General features: G+C 36.6%; 2 protein-coding genes across 2 annotated transcripts in view; one reads left to right on the top strand and one right to left on the bottom strand.

Moving 5' to 3' along the window:
• CHRM5 (cholinergic receptor muscarinic 5) overlaps positions 1-14,133 on the top strand; it is a 46,499-nt gene that overhangs the window by 7,285 nt on the left and 25,081 nt on the right. The window lies entirely within an intron of this gene.
• The window catches only part of AVEN (apoptosis and caspase activation inhibitor), a 97,349-nt gene that overhangs the window by 63,607 nt on the left and 19,609 nt on the right, over positions 1-14,133 (bottom strand). Inside the window, exon 2 of the mRNA XM_061463379.1 lies at positions 12,023-12,203. Coding sequence (XP_061319363.1) covers positions 12,023-12,203 — 181 coding nt within the window. The remainder of the gene's footprint in view (positions 1-12,022; positions 12,204-14,133) is intronic.

Genomic DNA, 14,133 nt, shown 5'->3' with positions numbered 1-14,133 from the left:
CTAATGCCATTATGTGGACATCATCTTTCCTGATATCACAGGTGTATGCTATCCCTGTCACCAACATACCTTGTCCATGTTATAGTCTCCCTGGATTTATCTACTGTACTTTCCTTTCATTATTAAATGAATTCTAGTCAGATGAAATTTCACCGCCAGTGTAGTTGTTCAATGCTTCAATTTTCAAAAATGCATTACAGCAGCTTTTTATCATAAAGTATTGCTTGCTCAGGGAGTTATTTTTGTAACAGAGCAACCTTCACTAGTCTTTTTTGAATTAAATAATCTCAATTTACAACCAGTCAGGGAGATTTAGGAAAAAAAAAAAAAAACAAACAACAAACAAACAAAACAAAACCAACAAAACCAAACATTGTCTATTGCATCTGTCATCAACGTTAAAGCATTGTGAGGTAAAAATAATTACACTCCTCTGTAGACTTTTTAAATTAAAAAATGTCCCCTTTTATTTATGCTAAAATTTAGACCATACTCTTTCCCTCTATTAAACAAGTTTATAAACACAGGTCTTTAATTCATACTCCAGTTCTGCTTCCCAGAAAGGTTCCACTGTCCACTCCCTCAGTTTCCTAGAATCACTGCAGCAGCAGAAAATGTAGCATGTTACAATACTTTAAAAGTAGAAAGGTTTGCAAAATGATAACCCTTAATAACTATTACAGGGTTCCACTATTAATAAATAACAACCACAAAAAGAAAATGTTAAAGTTAAGATTAACAGATACAGAAAAACTATTTGAAGTACAGGCACCAAATACAAATAATCACATGGGGGATTTTTGTTGTTGTTTTGTTGCTTGGTTTTGGTGTTGGCTTTTTTTTGTTTGTTTTTTTAACACAAAGATAACATGACCAAATCAAACACTTTGGAGACTTTAAAACGCTTTCCCTCTAGTTAAATGTTACTTTACCCAGAGATATTTATAAAGACCAATTTTCTTTGACAAGCTGAAGTGTGCTTGTAAGTTAGTGGCATGAGATTTGATGCTTTCAGATTACAGTTCTACAAGTTAATTTAGTCATCTCATACTTGTAGGCAATTTTGCTCTAAGTGACTAGATTGCTCTTCGCAAAGATTTCTACTCCTCCTTCTTTCTCTCCCTCCTCCTCTTTTTTCATATTCAAATACAACTTGGAGAAATAAAGTTGTGTGATAGAAAGAGGATATATAAAAACAAGAGTAAGTGAACACTTATTGAGGCATTATGAACTACAGAAAAACACAAAAGAAGGGCAGACAGAATCACATGGAGTTACAGAAAATTCAAAGCAAGAGAGACTGTGGTCTCTTATTTGCATTAAAAAATTTTACTTGCTGTCAGTATTCTAACTGCCAACGTATATTAAGATAAATCAAAATTAGGCATCTGGATTTAATCCAATACACATGCATGCTATCACCAAAAAAGGAGCTCTTGCTTCTTCCCTTACTACTATGAATACCAATCCTAGTGTTTCCCTGATTATTCAAGATCTTTCCCTTCTCACCAGCTGTTCCATTTCACATTCCTGCCAGCTCTTTTGCACCATTCATGCAGTCAAATCAGGCAACTAAACCCATATCTGGTGAGAGGCCAAATCCATATAGTCACTGAAGTGCCTTTCAAACATACTTCTTCATCAGGAGAGGCAAGATGATCTTATTATCAAGAGCAGAAGTAAAATATAAAGCAACTTCAAATTCATTAAATTTTTATTGATAAGGCCTCCACAGCTGCACAAGAAATGTAACAAGAAAGCTAAACACTCCATGGAAGCAAGAGAAGCAGAGATATTCAAGAAACAAAACATAAGACGTGGACTAGGTTCCTTCTCAGAATGTACAAAAGGAAGAGATAATCTAGAATAAATTATAGCTGCTTTCATCAGAATTCATATTTTAGTAATGACTGACAAGATGGCTAAAGCAATTAATAGTTACATATAAAATTACTTAAGAGATGAAAAACATTATCAAATGAAGCCAATTCACAATGATTGGTAACAGCTACAGATTTCTGTACAGATATTTAATGTATGGGAGCAGGGGAAGCCAATACAAGTCCATATTTTGCAGCTGAAACAAGCAGTGTTAGCCAGCCCTTTTTGGGGCAAATTAAAGTATTTTGTTACTTGGGGTAACAGTCAGTTTCTCCACTTACAGAGAAGTAATTTTCTGCATTTCAAGGGATAAGTGACACAGTAAGACGAAAAGGAACATGCAAACACCTTCCATTTTCACTGTTGTGACAGTGAATTGACCCTTCAGATTAAACAAGATGACTAGTTAGTGCAGGACAGAATTCCTTGTCAGTTTTTGCCCTAGGTGTAATGTAGTCCTGAAAGGGGCACCTGAAAGGTGCAGCAAATACATTGTTTTTCTTAAAACAAAAATGAACAAACAAACAAAAAAACACCACCAAAACCCCAAAACCAACCAACCAACCAAACCAACCTAACAAAACACACAAAAAAGAAAAGCATTCTTTTCAAGATAAGAAGGTAAAGGGAAATTGTACAAAAATTAACCACATACAAAGCAGAAAAAATGAGAGAGAATGAATGTTCCAGGCCCTAAGAAAGACTTCAGAACAATTAACCAGCACGTACTACTTGCTTCCTGCGTACAACACGAGGTGACAAGGAGCAGCATTTGTTGACTTTTCAGGAGACAGATCAAGTTCGTAGTCTCTGAAGTAATGTGTAGAGAGACCTGTGACATTTGGCAATGCTGAAAGTCCCAGACTGTAAGTACTGTCTCAAAGGATCCTATCTGCATTTTGGATTTTTTTTTCCCCAGATTTGATGGATGACTTATTGCCCCAAAATGAAGCACAGTATTATGTGGGAAACATGGATAATGAATAAAGGACAATAATAATGCCTTTAGACTGACCTAACTGCTCTTGTCCACCCCTGGTCGCACAGACACATCGTGACAAAGCCCTGCGCAGACAGCAATACAGTGAAGTGAAATGTAGACACCAGGTTTCAGAATGAGTCTGTCTTTCAATGGGTCAGACAGGGTACCAACATGCATTAAGAAACATATCTACATGAGAAATTCAAAACATTTTTTTTAATGTTATTTGCCTTTGAAAGTTGTTTGCCTCTTCAGTTAAGCATAACTGCTGTCTGGACAGTTACTTCTGTGTCGAGAAGTGCGTTAGCCCAAAGCAAATCTTAGGGTAGAAAAGCCAATCAACATTTTTCATCTGTCATCATGCTGAACTCTATCTTCTAACATGTTCAGAAACATAAAGTACACCTAGAGGGAAAAAAAACCACAACAAACTCTGGCATGACACCATCAGCAAAGAAGCCAGGCCTAAACTGCGCTTTCTATAATAACCACTTTGGTGAACTTCCTTGAGCGTCAGAAAGGTGACAATACAGACTGCAAACAGGATCTCTTTTCCTGAAAAAGTACAAATCAGTACTTTTTCTCTGGGACTATTACTCTTGCAATCCTAGTACTTCATTTACTCAGAAAACTTTAACCCAGTTTGCCTCCTATTAACACTGAACTGCCAATTTAAAATACTTAGCTTTCCAAGACCTCCATTCTGCCAGCATTTTCCTGGCATAAAGTTAACCAAGTGTCTTGAATGAAAATCTCTGTGCTATAAATATCTGTAATTGTGGCCTCTAACCTTTATGGCACAAAAATCAATAGAATGATATCATCCCATTAAAGCTCTCCAATCTTGAATTAGTTCTTCCACCTTGCCCCCTTTGGAGCTAGCTGATACACACTTTTCACTGACACATTTTTTGCTTGTGGATGCACATGCACATATTCAAGAAAAAAAATACCACATTATCACAGGCTGTTTTCAATCAAGAACTTGAGAGAAATACAGAATGATCAGTCTCACAATCCAAATTATCTGCAGTAGATTCAGAAATACCATGCTTTATAAACTGAGATGACGAGTGTGTACTGTCAAAGGAAGGTCATCTGATTCATATTCCAGAAAAGGTTGAAAATGAGTCAGAACCAGAGAAAACATAATTCCTCCCCAGTCGCACCCTATTCCGTCCCTCAAGCACACATTTTTTATTGACAGAATTTCTAGTTCACAATTTTACACATGCAGAGGGGTTTGGTTTACAAGAAACAACAACAGGATGGAATAGTTCCCTTGAGCCTGGAACAGACAGTTAGTAAAACTTGGTTTGAAACAAAGACTTTGGCAAGGCTCAATATGCCTTTGACATTCTTCAAGAAAATTACCCAAATCTAGACAAAAAATAAGCCCTTTGGGAAAGAAACAAATCTCTTAAGTGTTCAGAAGCACCATCTTCCTATACAATAGCCAGAAATCCCAAAGATGCCACTCCCAGGAGAGCTGAGAGTGAACAATAGCAAAGAGAACACAAAACATATGAGAAGCCAACATGTGATTTGGACAGGTACGAACATATAGGGTGGGGGAAGGATCAAAAGAAAGCATAGGCTGGAAGTTGGATGTGGGAACTGGGAACTCTTCAGCAACAGAATGAGATCAGGGACAGAACAATGGCAAAATTAATAGGTGTGACTCAGACAGCATTAAAAGGAGAAGGACTGGGAAAGCCCAAGCTATCAGTAGCAAACATGAAAAGGAATTTCAGCACCACAAATGGAATAAGAATAAAAGAGGAGCTGCAACTGAGATTAAGGAAGAAACAGGCACTCTTTGTCCTTTAGAGCACTGCCTACATCACAGCCCTTTTTTCACTCCAACCCCAACATTTAGAAACAGCACTGCTCCCTGTGAACAAATTTCTTGGGAATCTTGCTAAAAGAATAGCAGTAGCTTCTGTTGATCTCTTCTGATGGTGCAGTTTGGTCACTACACTGCTTTGGAGCCTTCACCAATGAACAAGGAAATGTTCCTATCAGTTAATTTGTCTCTAAACTGTTACCAGGAATACATCAACCCTTATGAGAAAAAGAATAGCAAATGAAGTCTGGCTTCTGCAATTAAACCAGTCTGCTACATCTGATTCTCCTATCATCCTTACCATAAACAAAAAATTCTGGTTTTATGGAATTTTATAAAATTTCTATTTTTATTGTTTCTTTCTTCAATGTAGGCTGCTGAGAGACAGCACAAAAATATTAGAATTAAAACCAAACACAGCTCCTCCATATCAATCAACATCTTTGAATATTAACTTAGAAGTAATATCTACTAATGTCATCATTGGAAAAGAGCCAATAATTTACAGGCAAGCAGAAGAAAGTCTCCGCTCTATAAAGCTTACAGCCTAACTCAGATGATTTAACAACATCTCAGGACACTGCTCTAAAAAGTTGAGTCTAATTTAGGTAATTTAACAGTGGTTCGTAATCAGAAGTGCTAAAAAGAATCTGACAGAAAAGATTAAAATCAATCAAACCGAAACAAGAAAAATCACAAAGTCCATGGAGTTAAAAGGAAAATTTGCAGGAAGGGAGAATGTCAGAAAGTAAGTAAAGAGAAGTAAAAATAGGAGAAAGTGAACAGGAATGTAGTGGGAATAACGTACTAAATTTTGAAAGTGAAAACAGGAATATTAAACATACTGTCTGAGTACAGGAGTCAGAGTAATTTGGTTTTGGTTAGGGGATTTCACTGGCAGGAAAATCAGAGATGATGATGTGGCAGAACCATGATGACCAACATGAGGCCTAGTCAAAGCTGGTTTTAGGGGTATTATAAAAACCAAAAGACATGATTAAACATAAGAAACAGTGAATCAAATGGGTAGACAATTTTTATCTAGCTCTCAAGCCTACAAACTCAAGTAGTGGAAATTACAACAGCAAGAGAGGAATAAAGATAATTTGTTCCACATTCAAACTTACTGATTCGAGATTTCATAACAAAAAAAAAACCGTAAACACATTTTGGCAGAAATACTGTCAATATATAGCAGCAGCAAAGGATTAAGACCCAAAATTACAGAAGGACGCTGGTCAGAAAACTTTTTAAATGTAGAAATCTGGAACTTGAAAAAATTAGTGAAATCAAGGTGTGAAAAACTAAAAGAATGGGAGAAAGCATACCACAGTTATTTTAATGGGAGCAAAATTTAACCCTTTTAGTCTATGAATCTTATTCTATTCAGTCCTAATTCTGGCTAAATTCTCCAGTAAAGCATATAAATCTCTGAAACACTGAAACCTGCATTCAAATCATAGATCACATTATACTTCAATCATACAGTTTTGATTACATTTTAGATAAAACTTAGGAGGAAAAAAGGCACAAATATGAAAGTATATATAATAAGCAAAGATTACATGTTACAGGAAAATACATTTCCCTAGAAAATGTAATTAATACTTAAAATCCTGCACTTCCTATTTTTAGTTCAGAAAATAAAGAAAAAGACAGCTTGCCTGATGAGAACAAAAAAGATGAATTTCTGTAATGCTAGGAAAAGTTCAGGAGGAAGCACTGAACAGATGGAGAATCAGCTTCCACTGATGCCAAGTCCTGTGATTTTACTGCAAATCTTTAACATGGATGTTTTTTTTCTGTTTGCTCAGGAAAGTTATTTTGGCTTGGGAGGGGATTGAGAGGAGGGGAAAGGTTACATTTTTATTCTTTTCAGATACCTACAGGTATATAAACTATATATATAGTATCTCTCAGGTCTATGAACAAGTCCAAAGCTACAGACTGCCCAGGGAATAACTGTCACAACTAAAACGTCTGCAAGTGGAAATGAGACCATTTGGATAAAGAGCCTCCATGGATGGGAAACAGTATCTACTACCACGTGACCATAAAGAAGGAAGTTCTGATGTGCTAGAATGGGGCTAGAAGGAGAAACAGCAGAGGAGAGCATGTCAGGAAAGCTCAGAGAATGTTTATGGAATGAGGTAGCAAAAAAAAAGCAGAACATGAGAAAAGATGCATGTAAAGGACACAGCCTTAACTGCTTATTTCAGGAGCACATATGCTAGGAATGTTCAAGTGCCCTATTATCACAAAGCTTATGTTACCTGATGAACAACAAAGACATGAATTTCTGCATCTGTTGAATTTCTGACCAAGTAAGATACACTAGTTGAAAACAAATCCAATCCACACATAGTCATAAAGACATGCAAAGGATAATGAAAAATTACTTCTCAGTTGCACAGAGTAAGAATGTATTCAGAGTTGATAACCAACAATTCTAGATAGTCTAGGTATCTCAGTGGTTCAAAAAACAGAGTTACAAAAAGAGAGTTCTGTTGAGACCTATGGTCATAAATAATTTCACAGAACAGACATACAAAATGAAAAGTAAAAGACTGGTAAATGAGATCCCTGATATATACAGTAATCCAAATCAACAGCAAGTTAGGCAGTTCTGTAAAGGAAACAGATTTTCAGCTATTCTCTAGAATTCTAAAACTGAAAGGATTGGTTTTTAGCACCCAAACTGCACCCTGCCATTGCAATTGTTTTTCTTTGAATAAAATTGGCGTCAGAAATAAGAAAACTCATCCAGTCATCACTCTTTTCCCTCCAAATCTCTGTCAGTATATACTACAGATAGAAAAGTTGAAGGAACACCCATTTTTAACACAAGCCTTGCTCCACTAGTTTACCTGCTCAGCTTCTCCAAGACAGCCAATAGTCTTTCTGTACACTGTTAATTCTCATGTATGTATCACCCATGAAAATGACAAAAATGCAGCAATATATTGCAATAGACGCATCAAAATTAAACACAGGCCCCAAAGCAATAGGTTAAAAAAGCAAAACAGTTTTAGGGAACAGAAAGTAATCCTGTATTTACCATTCATTACTATTATGCTAAAGTGATTGCTCTTTTGATTTTTGTTCCATACTCTCTACTGTACTTGAGTTCTAGGTACCTACAGAAATTATGCGAATTCTCACAATACCAAAACTATTCTGCCAGTTCTGTTTGAACTACACAGCAGTTCTTTCTTAACCTTTAAGACCATCAGAATTATTCAGCCATGGCCAAAAGACCAAATGGAAAAAAAATAATAAATGTCCAAAATTATATTTTTTTCATCTTGATAATCATCACATCCTGCAACTCAGCACACTGCTACAGAGGCACATATGTTGGCAGCTTTTGGCTGCTAGTGTTTAAAGGAAAGTGATCCAGTCCCTGTATACATTCTGATCAGGTCTATACAGAGATTTTAAAAGCATATTTTTAAACCTAAAGCATCTATTCACAGCCAAAAACCTAACGAAGAACTGAAATCTATTTTGGGATGTTTAACCCTCAGCAGTCAAAAAATGAGGACAGCTCTTCAAACATGGCAAGATTCTTCTAGCGAAGTTATGTTATCCTATCACTTCCACTTCTCTTGCTCTTTATGCTTCAACAGCATTTTCACTAAATTGATTCAAGACATATTCCCCAAAGGCTTCACAATGGACTTGCACTTTACATCAGCTAGACACCAAAAGCAATACAGAAAAGTTTGCTTTGCTATATTCAAGGTTAATTACAGAAAAAAATAGAAAGTGGTAAAAAGGAAACAAATAGACTTTAAAAAAAAGTTATCATACTGCTTTACACACAAATATAGTAAGCCCTAGCAAAGAAGCTCTGTCAGGTTAGTGACATCAGCAGTCAAAGCCACCTAGCAGTCTTTACTTAAGACTATTTTCAGCCACTTTTTAACTATTCAGTCTGAAATCTTCCATGTCAACTGTCTGCTTCAGGTAGACTTTTTCTCACCCTCCCCTCACCACCACCTTTTAAAAAAAAGGTCAGGGAATGGCTGGAACATTTTTGTACCACAAAAGGACCTGAAAACAAAGGCCTTGAAACACTGTAACCACTCTCCTGCCCTGAATCAGTAACTTGAAATCAGGCTGGACAATGGTTTTGTAGCAGAAAGGTACATTTTGCTCATTTTGTGAAAAATCTGACCCAATTTAGCCAAGCTACACACTTCTAGAAACCCAAGTTTGTATGTATTTTTTGGCAAGATCTGCTGGAGCTTAACAACCAATCACTAAACAGTCTATCCTCAGTGATCTTTATGTCATCTCCACGGGCAAGGCAATTGAAGTCAGTCTCCTCTAACATCTGGTTATGAGTGAAGAGCCAGATTTTTACTGTAAGCGAAGTCTACATTTAAGAAGCATTAGGTACAACACACAACAAAGTGTCACATGCGTATTTCTTCAACCTCAACTATGCCAATACCCATACAACAGTTAAAAACAGTGGCTTCTCATTTCACGTTGGGTAACTGAGTAGGATTTAACGTACACCGACAGAGTGTGTGGAGTGAAGATGGAGGAAACAGCTTGTAGTAGAGATTAGAAATTGAAGCTTGAAAGAATAAACTGGGATGGACTAGACAAGGCAAAAAAACTAAGAGGAATGTAAGAAGATGTGATAGTCAATGAGAGAAAAATTAGGCCAAATAAGCAATCCCAGGCAGAACAACTCAGAAATGGGGATTAGGAGACCACCAGGACCAGATACTGCGAGGGAAAAATATAGCTCCATTTTAGTGAATATATGTGGAAGAGAAATGACTCAAAAGAAAAGTCTGAGAAAAGACCCACCACCAGCAATCAAAAACAGACAAGAAGAAAAATCAACAGAAGCAAGGGTGAGTGAGAAGAAGTAGCAGGCAAGCAAAGGCTGACAACAGAGAGATGAGGTGCAGTCTAAGGGAGTCTGGAACTAGTCAGGCCTAAATATTTGATTGAAAAGACAGAATCAGTGCTGCACTAGAGACTAGCTTGAGGCAGTGAGAAGCCTAGGGAAAAAAAAAAAAAAAACACAACCAACAAAAAAAGTGTGTCTTCAGAAGTTATAAAAAAAGATAAAATACCCTAAGACTTATCATCCTCTGCAAATGTCTGCAAACCTCTTCCTCTCCTTCTCAAAAAAAAAAAATATCCCACTTTACTACAGATAAAGCCCTAACTCTGTCACTTTCTTAATTCAAACAGTAATGTTTATGCACTAGATTTAAAAGCTCCAATCCTGCTAATTATCAACATGGCACACATATGACAGTATATTAGTGTTCTCATTTTGCCTTTTTTTTGTTAATATTAACTATAAAATAACACGCAGAAGCACATTTACAAAATATTAAACAAAACCAAGCTTGGCATTTTAGTTTCTTAGGCATCAGGAATTTATTACTATATTATTTCAAACTATTTTTTTCTACGCTATCTCATTCAATTAACAGAATATTTTCTGGGAATAAATCCAAGTTGCATTTTGAAGGACAGCACTCTCTTTAAGACCCTGCTTTCAGTATTATGGAACTTAAAAGTTACATGGGATAACCTTATTTTTATCTGAGCTTTTGCCAAAGGAGTCTTAACTGGCTGCATTAATTACATTGTTGCGTATTAACAGTAAATTGCAAGAACTTTCTAAGCTTTTGAATTCATTAAAAATGGCACTGTAACTCCATTCCCCCTCCAGTACTCGCCTAACTGCTTGTTGCAATTGAATTGGATCCAGTGTGCAACTTCAGCAATATGCTAACAGAAATCAAAATTATCAAATAAAGCATAGATGGCAACCTCTTTCTCAGACCACTAAAGATGACTGAATTCTGTTTTTGCACATAAGCCAAAGAAATAATGCATACACCCCCAACACACGCTGCTTTATGTGACTCCAAAAAGAAATTGGCATTATTGTTTAGAAGGTACTTTTTTCTTCCTCTTAAAGAAAGAACTTTATTTAGTTGCTGTTTCTTCTCAATTTATTTTGATGTCAAGAAGAGTCACAATATATCCTAAAATAAAGCACTCTTTAAATGAAAGATTCAGAATTAATAACTAGTAAGAATACTAACTAACATTATTTTAATTGTAGGCACCCAGAGAATCTACAGAGTAAAATAACTGGGTTGGTAATAACTGTATTGGAGTATAACTTAGCAAAAATACAAACTAGTAGAAATACGCAGTATTTCCTTATATACTCATTTCAAAAGTACTAATCATCAGAACATTTTAAAGAGATTTTGAAGGCTAAGTATAAAATTAGAGATACTAAAGTTTGTTCTAACAAGCTACACCATAGCAACGTGCAGCTCAGGGTAGATCTTCTGATTTAAAAAATTTTCAGCTGTGATTATCTACTTTGCTTCCAGGCTATGTTACCTGTCCAGCTCTGAGAACCATACCAGACATCTCAACTCTTAACAATCCAGAAAAGTCAATATATACCTCATGATTCTATGATTAAAACTTTCAATTTAGGCTAAATTCTGCAATGTTCATGTAAAACTTTAGAAATGGATTCTGGCACAGAAAAAGAAAGGTCTGGGCCTTGTTTCTTTACCATAGATAATTTCTAGCTACAGCTCACCAAGCTGTGGCTGAAAAATCCGATTACTCAGATTTCAGAGTTTCCAAGTTGCTCAAAAAAACCTCCTACAATACATTGTTTGCAGCTTTTTACTACATGGTATTCCAACTCAATGCCATATCAAGAGCTTCTAAAATAATTGTAGGTAGCTGGTTTTTTGTGCAACTACCCATACTATTCACATATAGATAAAAAATAACTACAGCCTATGCCTCAACCAACTCCTTTTATGATCTCCTTTAAAGAGGGGGAAAAAAACTTATCTGTATTTTCAAGGACAGTAACTTTTGCTACTCATGCACACATTTGTGCAATGATGATTACAAATGTGTCAAACAACAGCAAGCACCTCGACTGCTTTGCTGTTCAGCCATACTAGCAACCTTTTCCAGAAAGCAACAACATGACCAAGATCAGTAAGAAATTCATTGTCAATAAGCCCAAAGTAACTGGATGCTGCACACACTCAGACCCATACGTTAGCTTCACTAGGAAGCTATAAATGCAGCAGCCCTCTCTTATTCCCCATCTGCCACAGCATCGTGCAGTCTGTATGCTATAAAGCTGCTCACATGGAGACTTAGAGCACTCACAGATATATCAATAGCAGACTTACTGAGGCAGATAGGACTGGTATTCTAGGGTCCTGTTTTATCATCAGACAACAGCCAGAACAGTAGTAACCTATAGAGTACAAAATATCTACCTGCTGAGCTAAGCAGAACACTGAAGTCTGTTCCTCTCTGGGTTTCCCCATGTTCATTCTGTCCCTCTTTTTCTATATCCTCATAGCGGCTCCAGTTGGAAACGATTTTTCTTCTTGAATAGCTTTTCAGTTCTTCCTTCTCTTCTTCCTCTTGTGATTCAGTACCATCATCCTCCTCTACCTGTAACATGTAAACGGCAGTTAAGCCACTGCAACTCCAAAGCATTTTGTTCTGTATTTAAATAGTCATTCATACAAACAACCACCACAGAATTAAAACCCAGAAAGACAAACTGGCCTGCATCCCCACCAAAATTTTAGATCAGGTGCTACCATCTTCCTGATGTAGCTCCTCAACAGTGTAATTAAAAACACCTAATGAAGCTTCAGTTCTCACAGGGGTCTAACAGTGACACTGTTGCTAGTTCACTCGTTTCTCTGCTATTCCGGAAGCCCTTAATGAGCAGCTTGTCTCCTGAACCTGAGAGCAATGTGCAGGGAGTAGATCTAAGAATTTAATTACAGTATCTCTGTCCAAGTGTTGCAGTGATACAGGTGACAACTGAAATAACTGATGTTTGTAGAGCAGAATAAGAAGATAACATAATTCTGCAGAAAAACATCTGGAAAAGGGTGATCTATGTCAGAATTTCCACTACAACTAACTACAGGGTCCTAAGTAATATTGAATCATTAGTCAAATTAATTTCCATCACGAAAGCAGTTTTATGGAAATACATATGGAAAAATTAAATAGACTGCTGGCAGTCTACTAGCCCAAGCCCTTAATAAGCTCTAGGGTCAACAAGAGAACTCATCACAAAGATGCAAGCAAAACAGACATTTGCCACAAGTACGTAACAGCCATGGAAAACTCTCCCATCCCTTGAATCCTCTATATCAACAGAGCTCTCCCAAAGCCTGGAGTTCAGCTGGAATGACTACCAGTTCACAAACAGAAAGACTTCTTGGAGGAAGGAGCACTCCCCAGGCAAGAGGAGAACTGAGAGCACCTAGGAAAGTTCTGTACAAGATACATTCTGCAGAAATCTAAAGCTCTGAAGAAGTGGAGTAAAGGAGTCAAGAAAGAGGAGATTCCCACTGTGCCTGCTTCCAGACATCCCTGTTGACAGCTTCAGACTCTCTTCTCTCCTTTACTCCACCTTTCTTCACAAACCACAGTGTGCTGCTGCTATACGCTTAAATTTCGATCTCCCAATAATAAGTATGTTCTTCATGACTAGGGCAATAAAATTCAAGTTTATCTGCATTGCTGTAAAGCTTACAGCCATCTGCATTCAGTACAAAATAATTTAAAAAGCAAACTACTTTAGAGTAAGCCATTCTACACCCACAAGCCAAAACACCTTTACAGCTCACCATCAGACATTGACTTTCAGGAAACTAAATGTAATCCTGAAATAAATGTGAAGAGCAATTATTTGTATTTTTTAAAAGTCCTTAAAGTAAAAAGCTATGTCTTGTGCAAAAAGATTACTAAAACCTCTAGCAGTTACCACATTTCTAAAACTACATTAGGGTTATTTTAAGCACATATTGCGGACTTACATACTGGTACAACATTGGATCACCTGGTAAAAACAATTGCACAAAGCTATCAGGAGCAAATCACCATCACTTCATTAACTTGTTTTATTATCAGTGAGTTACTTTAATAGATAAAGAAAGGACAAAGAACAATGAAACACATGCTTTAGACTGATTTTAGAAATCCATCATGAAGAAGGCTTAACTACTCCATACGAAACTCAGTTACACTGTGGCTCAGCTACACAAGGACAAGCTGAGATTTTCATGTTCCTTTAGTGTCTGATTATACAACAGAAAAACTTCTGTCAGTGCCAAATAAGCCCCTATTGCACACCAAATACTACATTTATATTTATCATAAAAAGACAGCAAGATACAGACAAAAAAGCTGTAAGTAGCATTTTTTGGACAACAGACCATTGTTAGTTCTTAGTTCTGAAAATACATTTAAAATTGCCAAAAATAGCAAGGAAGCCTATTTCACAGCTTTTAAACAAACGTCCACTGAAAAGCATCTTCAAACACAGTTCTGAGATTTTAGATTCTCTCTTGTTTGATGT

The sequence above is a fragment of the Pezoporus flaviventris genome, unplaced genomic scaffold, assembly GCF_033815535.1.
Source record: "Pezoporus flaviventris isolate CSIRO_AGI_PZ_B2104156 unplaced genomic scaffold, CSIRO_AGI_Pfla_v1 ptg000036l, whole genome shotgun sequence".
Taxonomy (NCBI): domain Eukaryota; kingdom Metazoa; phylum Chordata; class Aves; order Psittaciformes; family Psittacidae; genus Pezoporus; species Pezoporus flaviventris.
The sequence above is the reverse complement of the archived record's forward strand: the minus strand, read 5'-3'. Positions and strand labels throughout refer to the sequence as shown.